This window comes from Apteryx rowi, unplaced genomic scaffold (assembly GCF_003343035.1).
Source record: "Apteryx rowi isolate R43461 unplaced genomic scaffold, aptRow1 scaffold_169, whole genome shotgun sequence".
NCBI classification, from domain to species: domain Eukaryota; kingdom Metazoa; phylum Chordata; class Aves; order Apterygiformes; family Apterygidae; genus Apteryx; species Apteryx rowi.
Window position 1 is genome coordinate 114,493 of NW_020447963.1, and position 12,213 is coordinate 126,705.

General features: G+C 36.9%; 1 protein-coding gene across 9 annotated transcripts in view; it reads right to left on the reverse strand.

Annotated features, from left to right (window-relative positions):
* The window catches only part of NVL (nuclear VCP-like), a 44,219-nt gene that overhangs the window by 9,770 nt on the left and 22,236 nt on the right, over positions 1-12,213 (reverse strand). For 5 of the 9 annotated variants that reach the window (XM_026060464.1, XM_026060462.1, XM_026060463.1 and 2 more), the window contains 2 exons: positions 11,672-11,771; positions 3,211-3,317 (listed from right to left, as the gene is read on the reverse strand). In XM_026060464.1, coding sequence (XP_025916249.1) covers positions 3,211-3,317; positions 11,672-11,771 — 207 coding nt within the window. Of the gene's footprint in view, positions 1-3,210; positions 3,318-4,186; positions 4,215-11,671; positions 11,772-12,213 lie in introns of those variants that run through there. The other 4 variants (XR_003252601.1, XM_026060467.1, XM_026060466.1 and 1 more) reach the window with 3 other exon arrangements.

Consider the following 12,213-nt stretch of genomic DNA (forward strand, 5'->3'; position numbering starts at 1 on the left):
ACCGCTAGGAAGGGCAAAAACAGAAATGCAAAGAAACAGCCCGATTTTGGAGCATCTTGAAAAGAGAAAAGACAAACTTTAAATTGGAAACAAAAGAAACCCCAGTTTCATATACAGTACTTCAGAAATTGTAAAATGAAAAAAGACTGCAAGCCAGAGAGATACCTTCTCTGCTAGTGGCAAATGTTCTACCTATTACTTCTCAAATAGAAATGTATGTTGGGCGTTTTATGAGTGGGACGACCCACCTACTCCAGAGACAAGCTCAGCAGTACGTGCACCAGAGAAGCTGATACAGCTTGTAGGAATGCAATAATGATAACTAAACATGTGAAGACGTGCTTCTCTTGCATAATTAATATGCAGTTTGAAAACGCGTGACTTGTACAAGTTAAACTGAAATAAAACTCTTTCTCAACATAGCTTCACCCTACATGTAATGCTCTCCATTTACTTGCATGCTGTTGCTCCCCCAACTACCCTTTCTACTCCTCATGCTGCCTTTGCAAGCATTCATGTTTTTCCTCAGCAACTTGACTCAGTTTCCATATCTTATACAAGTATTCCTCAGAGATTTCTGGAAACCCACACCACCACCTCAAAGCCATGCACATCTGGACCAAACATTTATGTTTTATATAGTCCTGAGCACAATTTCTGTATTTGAACAAGTGTTCCTGTACCCAAAATTTTCAAGTTTACTTATCTAGAATGCAGAGATGAAATCCGACAAGTAGGATATTTCAGTTAATTTTAACATATTTTCCATTCCCCATATTCCATATTCTTCTTCCAAGTAACTCCAAGCCTTTCTTTTTCTGAGCATTAGAAATATAAATCTTTGCCTAGCTTTGCGAAAACTCTGGCGACTGCAGAAGTAGTAAAATGAGAGTAGCACCAGCCTCATGGTGGAATGAACATGGAACTATGCAAAGAAGAGACTTATTCAGAGAGTGCTCATATCTCATTTTTGCTGGCCTCCCAGGTGACAACTGAGGAAAAAAAAAAAATCCACTAAAGACTTAACATCTCATTCACTATAAAGATTTATAATCAAGGTATTAAGACTAGCATGAATTAAGTACGAATGGAAGTGTCTGGCACTCCAGCGGTGGCACACACTGATATCCAAGGACAGGATCAACAGCAATCACACAGGTGAACGCTGTGGAATGCATTGCTTGTTCCAAGACAAGGAGGCCTATGATCTGATTAGGCAATAGCAAAGATGGTTTGTCAGCAGAAGACCTATGCTCTGATAACAAGAGGATGGCGACAAGGTTATGCCACATCACATGTGCCACTCCTCTTGGTGTTATCCCAACAGGAAGATAGATTGTAGACTTGATGATACCCAAAATGAGGGAGCAAAGACAATTTGCAGCAACCTTGCCCAAGATTTATGGCAGCTGAAGTGAGATTTGGAACTGCTTGATTCTTAAAGGGAGTCTAAAAAGTGATTCTAAGAACAAGCTCATCATTGCCAATCAAGAGGAAGGCAGGATAAGCAGTGAGGATTCAACAGTCAGATTTCCTTGTGCTCTGTGTTGCATATAAGTGATCCTGGCCATACCACTTGAATGCATGCATCTTGGAGATTATATGTGGCTGTGAGTGTAAGCGAGTGAAATCTATGAGAAAGTAAGTGTGAGTGGAATCAGTTTTGTTTAATATCACCTTCCCCTCCCATAAAGTCTTGCGCAAAGCTTTGCTGCACTAATTTCCTACACCACTAACTACAATAAGAGCACTTGAAACAGTTACAAATCTCTGGAGATTTTCCAGCAAAAGTTAGAGACAGCAAGGCTCAACACTTGTATATTAAAAAAACAACCAAACAAAAACACACAAAGCAGATGTAAACTCTTCAGATCACAGAAAATCCTTCTGCTTTGTTTACACACAGTCTAGTGACTGACCATCACCACCCACTTCTTCCAAAAGGAGGTTGTTTTTATTAAGTCAGAAACATCACATAAGCCCCATTTTCAAAGAATACTTCATGAGCTACCTTCAAAAATAAACTGGCAAGATTAAAAATGCAATTCCCTACAGTATACTTGAAAAATGATTCATGGAAGCAACACTCCGGAATTCTCTCTAATCTTTTAAAAAGCAGCCATCTTCAAGAACAGGACTGTAACAAAATCTTTTAGTATAAAACTTTTATTAAACTTGGTAAACTCATCTACTGCTAATGGCAAATGGGTATACTTACTATTTTTGTCTTCATGAAGTAATGCCATACATAGAAAGTTTTAAAGGCAAGTCAAATATCCTGAACTGGTAAAGAGTCTGACTTTTGAACAACTATCATGGCATGAAAGGGCATGCTTAAATGCGTCCTCGCTTTCCAAATTCCCCTATGGCATTAACTATTGCATACACCATAACCTACACCATAACTTCCTTCTTATGCAAGTCTGAGGGAGTTTCTTTAGCAAATTTGTAAAAAGATAATTTTTCCACACTGTTCATAATAAAGTTCTATCTCTTCTCCAAAGCCAAGACTGTGTCCTTCGCAGCTCATGAAAATCTGATAGAACACTTGCTCATAACTATCAATACTACCTATTAAAAAAAGGACGAAATATCCAAGCAATTTATAATGCTTTGTATATTCTTTTTCTAAGGCCTTGACTACTGCTGCACTGAACTTGGAAAAATACTGCAATAGAATTCTGTAATCCAAGTTTCATAGATGGCAGAATGTGCTATTAACCCAAGAGGATCCATGAAGACAAGTATTTTAAATTTTCACACTTACTTTGACCTACCACCTCTACCATGCACAAGATTCCCACTGATCCCAAAGGGATTATGTGTCATGATTACTGTTGAGCAAATAGAGCTGGAACTAGTGAATCATTTTGTTGAACACATGGGAACTCCTCCTCCCCCCCTCAACATACAAAAAACTTCTATGCCCATTACTCACCCCGGTAGGAATCTTTTAATTAAATCTGTTCAGACTGTGACTATAAAGGCAGCAATTTCTATATTCAACAAGTTTGCCTTATTCAAGATTTATCAACCTCAAGCAGTCTTGCAGCAAATGTAGCAGCAGATGTGGCTGACAGTTTATTTTTTACGACTTTGTGTAATAATTGAAAGTGTTTCCTGGGACAGGGTCTGCAATTCTGTAAAATTTAACTTGTATTACATCATTCCAGCAAGCTTCAAGATAAGGATTTATTTCCAAATACTCACTTTGGTGATGGTCTTTAAAATAGCAAGTCGATCTTCAGGTGGCGGCAAACCCACATAGAGTGTTTTATCAAGTCTACCAGGACGCAGGATAGCTGGGTCAATTATATCTTGGGGGAGAAAAAGACAAAATAGTCCAAAAATAAGATACACTTTATGAAGTGTATATGGGAGAAGGAACACATGCATACTTGTATAGACATTCAAAGAAGCACTGCAGCCATTATGTGAAGCTCGGAGCATTAAAATAGCTATTTAAAATAGTTTTACCTGTGTCAAGTAGGAGCCTCCATTACCCAGTACAATTAAGCCATATTTGGTCAAATATGACCCACAATTAACAGTTTCATCTATGTACAAATGAAGACAACTCTTTTTGTAAATACAGTATTAGAACATTTTTCTGTCATGCTCAGCACAGTCAAGTGAGGAATTCCATGTCGACTCATGACAGAAAAAAAATGCTTTCAGTTTGCTCTACTGGAAAGAACTCTATCCGTATGAATTGTTGCAAATTTGCTTGAAAATTATATTGATAAATTAAGAATCACAAGTATGTAGGGCCAATCATAACGGCCTATATGTAAATTTAATTTTACTTGTTATTTGCATTTTTACTACTTTTTATTTTTCTAGATGGTGATATATGATACCCATGAAAACATGAAATAGAGCTGCAAAGTACAGATTTGTTTCCCAGAAAGCAGTCCAGATTCTATTATGTACATGGAGAAGTAAGAAACCAAAATTCATCACAACTGTTTTTAGAAAACCATTCAAAATTTAAATGCAACAGAAATCTCTGGCAGCTTTTTAGCCACAGGCTTCAATATAGAACTTGCATGAGAAGTGAGTTAGGCTATAAATAGCAAGGACTGCTGGTGTAACGAGAGACACAAACAGTGCATATAACCTGGGAGAGACCTAAATCGCTGTCCATGTTTCAACACAAACTGCCCGGATGATGTTTCTAAGTTACCTGGCTTCTTGATGCCCCATTTCTCCATCTACAGAAACAGACACAGTATTACTTACTCTGCTTCACAAAGGGATTCTGAAAATCAACATCCTATGCACTAAAGTAATGTGAACAGTAAAACCACAAAAGCAGTAACAGAAGACAAAAAAAATCTATTTTTAATACATCAAACTTTTGAAGTTTGCAAGTTCTACAGATGTGTAATACAGCTATTTCAAGAACCTTCTCCAAAAGTTAACGGTGAAAATTAAACCTAAGTGTTAAGCTGGAAATGAAGAAGTACTTCAAATGAAGCTCTTAACACCCTTACAATTTTTATATCCTCTTGAAAAAAATGTAGCTAATAAACAAACTACATGCCTTCATATATATATTAATGGAGAAGAATTAGGAAAGGCTAAGCTGCTAATCCTTGTTATATGGATTTAAAAAAAAAAAGGAAAAAAAGAATACAGCAACATGGAAGCACAGCTGTCCCTTTTTTGGCACATAACAAGTTTGCTTAGCAGGGTCTCCGTTGAGATTCTAGCTACCTGATCCTACCAGAAGGTAGTCTTCCTTCCCTTTAAAGATGTACTTGGTTTTGTTCAAGTTATACTCTCACCTAATACCTAAAGGGGCAAAGTAGAATGAGATGAAAAAATAAAAAATTGCTCCACTAGCTTTTTCTTGKGCAAAAGCCATTGTTTTTCAAGATACAACGGTCATGACCAGAGACATCTCTGTAGGCAAAATCAGCTATTGTGAATGCAACAAAAATGGAGGGGGAAAAAGCCAAGAAAAATCCTAAAGTTGATGCATTATTTAATTCAGACCAGGTGGAAAAAAAAAAAAAAAGTTAAACAGGATCCATGCTGTGACAGGCCCAGACAAGAATATTTTTCTTGTACTTCTATGCATAGTGCTATATGAGATACTTTATCTTGTGCTTTTGACACAAATATGCCTTCCTATTTCTGCCTCTCTGTGGGAGGAAGAAAGGGAAAGTTTAGCCACACATTAAGAAGAGATGACAAGGTTTGTTCAACAGGTCAGTTGCACTCATCAACAAATACACAATCAACAGGGATTGTATTACACCACCATGCACTTGATAAGTTTTCCATTCTAAAGTTTCAAAAGCTCTGTAAGAATATTAAGCTTGATATGGAAAATACTGTTCCCATTTTACATGCAGAGAACTTACCATTCTACCTGGCCAAGGATATGAAATAAATCAGTGATCCAGTCTAAAGATACATTCATCCATTTGCCAGTGACCTGATCCGCACTCAAAGAGTTACTCCATCTCATTAACATGCAGTAACTCAACAGGCTGCAGTAATGGTGGTTTAATATGAGAAAAGACCATGCTCTAATTTAAAATACAGCTCTATCTACCCTCATCTCTTTATGAGTGCATTCATTTCACTTTGCTGCTTCAGAGCTGGGCCTCTGGGCCTGAAGTAGTTCTTAGAACTTTGAAAAATTGAAGTAACATAACACAGAAATTAATATTTACTTATTTGTCAATCCTTAGACACACTTCATATGGTTTAAACAACTGAATAATGCTCCCTTTTTAGGAATTTCAAAGCATTCTATCCTGATAAGTTACAATGTTCTCTCAATATTTATTTATTATCTGGAGACTTATATAAACAGAGGAGAGTCAATTAATTTTAAATTCATTTAACTTTGTAATGAAATTGAGATAGATCTCTTTCAAAGCCTTTTATTATCTCCCAAGTTTGAAAGTGAAACTACTGTCTCCCAAGTTTGAAAGTGAAGCATGGAAACCTGATGACACACAGTACTTACTTTCCAAGCAGTTGCCTCAGGGAAAGAACGTATTTCTATTAAGAGAAAAGGCTGGTAATCATTTTCTGTCTTGGCTTTCTGATATAGTCGGTGGTGTCAACAACACCATTGGAAAATGACAGTACCATTTTACAAATAATTTTCTATAAGCATAAGAAGACATTAAATGAGTACATCCATTCCTTGCTGCTTAATTCCTGCCTGTTCTTAAATTAAGACAGGTACTATCCTCTGGAGAATCATATAATACTTCAGTTTACTAAATTTCTCCCTGTATTACTGCAAGATTTTTTCAAACCCTTCATTGCACCTATTTTGCAAGCATCCCTATAATGTGACGCTACGTCGTCCTATGATAAAATCTGTGAGTCTCACAATCACTTCCAGTTGGTTATTCATGTCTTACCTCAATTATACAAGAGTCAACAATATCTAGGAAAATTCAGTCCATCCCAGCAACAAAGGCTATTGTGTTGAGTCCATCAAACTTCTCTTATACTCCTTATAGCTGTTTAAATTACATTTGGAGTAAATGAGATTTAAGTCATCACATTCATGATGTTCTGGAGCCTAGGCTCAGAAGACTTAAAAGGTTTTCTAAAACTCCAGGATGAACTCCTCGGTCAACAACTTTCCTCCTCCAGCACAACCAAACTCTACATTACCGAAGTTACCCATGAAAGGTACACAGTATTCAAGGGTTGGTGAAAGACAAAAACGTAATTTGTGTGAATTAAGGACCATTACGAAGTAAACCGTTCTCTGCCCCATGTTAGGTGCTTTCTTCAATCATGCCTTTAATCTAGCAACATGTATAAGCAACAAAAAATCCAAACTGTCCCTCTTATCTACCAAAACCCCCTACCAAGCAAACAAGCCCCACCAAGCATATTTCTTTTGGTGGAGAACAGGATAACACATACAGCTAATATCCATCACCTTACTTAACGTACTTCTGAAAAGTGCTTGGATACTATCAGCTAAGATGCTAAATAAGAACTTAAGTAAAACAGAACAGACCTATCTACCAGAATTGAAACAAAACATTAGATTCAACAACTCTGATTTGCCAAACATTTTGTAGTAGTAGCTCTCTACTGCACGGACTACTTTTGATCTATCCAAACTGCACACTTAGAATGAGGACTTTTTGAGTAACTATTGTCAGAGAATAAATGAAAGACTTTTTTTTTTTTATTATGCTTTAAAACATGTGGTTCAGACAAACAACTCTAGAAGACTAACAGTTCAGCTATGCTGAAACTAGGATCATGCTCTAAGATAATAGTAAAAGGAGACATTTCACAAGAATTAATTAAAAAAGCTAGAGAAAAGACAGTGAATAAAAGCAAAGATGACATCACAGTTTAAGCCTAACTTAAATCACTGTCAGTTTGTAGTGCTGCACTGATCTCTAGTCTGCTTTCTCAGGTTACATGCAGGCTTGGCAGATCCCACGGTARTTGCTGCTGATGCCTTGGTCAGCATTTCTCTAAAGAGTTTATAAATGTACAAGGCCTGGAGAAGTAAGAAAAGAGGAAGAAAGCAGCAGCACCCAATACTGAAAYTCACACTGGTATCTGAAAAATTGTGGAATGTTACAAATGCTAATTAACAATAGTGTTTGATGCTTTTGTAAGTATTTAGTTTTGGATTTTGGGAAGGAGGTAGATTGAAAAAGAATACAACTATGCTGACCCATAAAGGCTCTAACAAGACATCATTTCTGCTCCTCCTTTTATTTTTGCTCCCTTTATTTTTAATGAGATTGAGGGCTTTAAATGTTCAATCCTCTTTAGACAAAGTTTGACATTGGTTCTACATTTAGGCGCAAAGAGATTGAGCTGGGAATACTGCATCCCTGTGAATTTAGCAGCAGTCAAGAATGATCTACAGAGGACTCTCAAAGTCACTAAGCAAGTGCAAGAAACATTCAAATATCTTGCTTTTAAGGACAGATTAAAGGCTTATTTCAGGACCCCCTGAATAAGAATTATCACTTGCAGATTTTATACACAAACAAAGGAGCCAGTCTGTGATGCCTGCCCTTTTGGCAAAACAGGAATTAGACAATTCCAAGTCTTTAAAAACTTTTACAAAAATGCATTTGGCATCAGTCTTTTGCTGTTGGGCAAATAAAACACCACTGTTTCATGTCAATACCCTGTCACAGGTGCTAACGCATCACTGGAACAACTATGCCAGCGTCATACCTAGATGCAAAAACTGGTAGAGCCATTGCTACCAAATCACACTGGTGGCCATTCTTTATAGTAGTTACATTTATTACAAGATAAGACTCTCCTTTTGGCAGCATAGGTTTCAGCACCATGGTCTCTGAGACTACAACACTGAGAACATACACTAATAAGTCACCAACAGTAGCAGCAACCAACCATAAAAGCTACAACATGGGCAACCATTCCAAACAGGAAGCATTTTGCAAAGTCATTTTCCCTCTTATTTTATTATACCAATATGGATTAAAAAAAGATGAGCTCTCCTTCATAATACTGACCCACTGGAAGATTTCAGGAAGTTCTGCTGGGACACATACTATTTAGAAGCATGACAAAACCCCCACACCTCTACCCAACATAGCTGTGACAGAAAAATCTTTCATTTAGATGCCAGGTTTATACAAGCAAAAGAGCTCATCAGGCACTACAGCTTTTATTGTTCATAGAAATGATTTAAATATACAAGCCACTGTAAACTATGTTTCCACTCCGGCTCTCTGCTTGGACTCATAAAGGGTAAGTGAACTATACAAGCAAAAAAAATAAATAAAATAAAAAATCAGTTCCTCTAATCAGTTCTCACAGCTTTACTAGAAGTTGTTCTGGTAAACGCTGAATTGACTGGAAATCAAACTTCTTCACACTGATAAATGTAGATATTATAGCAAAAGTTTGTAGTCTAAATATATATACAGTGTTACTCTTTTACATTGCTGATGCCCTTCTGAAGCAAGAGATCCGTGCTAACCAAACTACATGAATAATCGCCTTCTCTAGTGAAATCTGTATGTGTCAAGCTTTGTTGCTCAGCAAAATGATTTTATATTAGCAAAATAATTCCTTTTACAAAACATAAAATGCATTCCCATTAAGAAAATTTGCTGATACATTTATACCCCTCAGGTTATCACTATATTTTATTACCCATGCCTCAGATTTTATTTATGCTAGACATTTTTACAGTAAATTCATTTTTGCATCAAGATCACGGGTTAGTAATACTGAGTTCACATCTTAAAAATCTTCCAGCTTTCCTCGGACATTACTTCAACCTCCGTTACTCAGGAAAGTTTTGCTATTTTAACTATTCCAGTGTAGTTAAAACAGTAAGTCCTCAGCTACGGCTGAACAAAACACCACCAATTTTTAACTGAAAAAAACAAAACCTATTACAGGGTTACTTTATACTAACGAATTGGTAAAAATGCATCCAATGTAAGGCTTATAAAAGGATATATATCTCATATATGCATGAAAGTAAGACGCATAAGCACRCACTGAATCACTGTAAGTCTTCTAAAATAAACCAGCTAAAGCTGGGAATTAGGGCAAACCTGCCAGCCACAAATATTCATGTCTTAACATGTGAGTGGCAGTCGCTCCAAAGTGGCCCTTATAAAGCTATTAAACTACTTCGAAATCAGTCAGTTCTTCAAGGTCTTCAGTCATAAAAGGTTGGCAGAACCCAGATAATGGAACAGTCAGATAACATGAGTGCTAATTCTGGGAAACACAGCGCAGAAACAGCCAACTGGCTCCAGAGGGAGTCAGCCCATATCCAGACAGGAGTATTCGCTCCTGCCGCACCCTGGCAAAGGTGCTCCACTGTCTCTATGAGCAGAGCTATTAGCTCAAAACAGTGCCATGCACACACTGGCCCTAACAGTATTCACCCCCCGTACACCCGCGGCACTCCTGAGCTGGCACTGCAGAAAGTCAGGTTGGATGTTCCTTCATCTACAGAAGTGCTGGAATTCTCAGCCCAAGTCACCACTCAGAGATAATTACAAATTTATTGTAATCAGCAATTAGATACACGCCTCTAATGAAAACAAGCCCTTGAGAAACACTGACAATTAAATAAGGTTGCTCAGTAGGAATACTGCACCAGTATAACAAGTTTAGAAAGAGATCTATTTTCTAAGGCAATGTGATGACACTACTGCTAATGCTCTTCATATACCCAACTGTATCTGTATATAGATGTTTTACAGTCGTATACCTTATTTCCATTTCTGCATCTAGAATTAGATAGATTGTCCAGAATGATTACACTTGTGCCATAAAAACTTACTGCTTTAAATCAAAGAATTTCTACAAGCACATAGATTAAGCATCTACTGCTCATACCTCACCATGCAGAAGGCTTGATAGTCTGTCATGACGCAACAGTCAGGAAGATTTTCCTCATAAAAGCTTGAATTTTTCAACCCTTGAAAAAAAACCTCTCATAGCTGCCTATTCTATGTAATTTCAGAACAGATTTTCTCAGTCTATGGGACCCAAACAATCTGTCAAATATTTTAACTTCGTCATCCTCAAATTCATATCCAAAGTAGTTATGCTATTTTCCCTTGTTAAGTCACTTCTCACTAGATTTCTACATCTTGTCCTTATATAATACATGAATATATGAAACGATGAGCTGTGTCTCATCTTTGCCAGTAATTTGCCAAACGCTTCCTCTGGGCACAAAAGTTCATTCCAAAATTCAGGTACCTAAAACAGTATGCTCTTAAATATTACCAAGATTATTATTAACACTGTATTTAATTTTGGTTGTAATGTTCAGAAAAACATTCATAACCAAGGAAGTGCAATTTCTTTATGCATGTTTCTTTCTATAGTCATAACAAATTCCCTTGGTTGTAATTCTTAGTGTCTAGGTAGAGTGTAAATTCAGGACAAGATAAGTTTCTTGACACGTGTAATACACAAGACTTTTCCAAAGTATGAAAAAAGAGACAGAGAGTTGGTTGTAAAACACATTATGTTTTTAAAGCAGACCTCAGTGTTTAGTTCATTAACTCAAAAGATGCTGCAGGAACTGCAAAAACTACCAAATATTAAGGAGCCAGCAAGGGAGCACAGAAAGCAGTAAGGATCAAAGCTTGACAGAAAATGAGAGAAGAGCAGAGTAAGTTCARGTGTTGGGAACAAGTGCTGCCTAAGCAGCAGAAGATAAAAGGCAAATGGGGGGAAAAAAAAAGGCAAATGGGGGGGRAAAAAAAAGTTTCAACATATGACAAAGATGCCTTAAGGGAAAAAAAATAGCATAAAACTGTAAAGTTGCTCTGGATAGAAGACCAACGTAAGCAGGAAAAAGTATGTAATTTGTGTTTTAATTTTTACTCTTGTTCTTTTATATTCTGAGGAGATAAGCCAAAATCCAATTAAGTCAGAGGTCTTTAAAAGCATTTTACATCAACGGGACCAGGTCCTAATTAAGACACATTTAAAGATGTTGCTTCATCTCACATTGTCACTTGACAACTTGATACATTTGCTGAGAAAAGGTTTGGGTTTGAAAAGACACTATAATTTTAAGTACAGAACAAAGTTAATTACCTAATTCAAACAAGTAAGAAAACATGATTCCATGAGAAGAAAACTAATGACACCTGATTTCCTGTGATTCCCTTGCTTATGATTTTTGGGTCCTTACCTGGCCTGTTGGTGGCAGCCATAATGAAAACTTGCTGACGATTCTCCAGGCCATCCATCTCTGTGAGTAACTGGTTAACTACTCGGACACTGGCTCCTGACTTTAAAAGGAAAAATTTGCCAAAAAGATTGAGAAAACAGTGTGAATGCGAATATTTAAAAGAAATAAATAACCCCCCCMCCACCACCACCACTCAAGAAAAAGAAGGAAAATCTCTCTTTTTAGTCCTTTAATATAGCTTCCTTTTGATCTCTACTATGATATACTTAGCTTGTTTCCACCCAAAATTTGTGCTGCCTATATATCTGCCACAGATCTTGCAGGTGACAAACATTTTCTTTCCCACTAAAAATGGAGGACTCATTTAAAAATACATATTTATACCAATCATCCTCCATCTGTCTTAAAAGGACCTCAAAACTTCTCAATATTCAGGCTTTGAAAAAATGTTCTCCAAATACTTAAACCTCTGAAACAACAGTTTCAGCAGCTGAGCTCATCTGAAAAGGAACAACTCATAGTTATATATGAACTCCATAGTA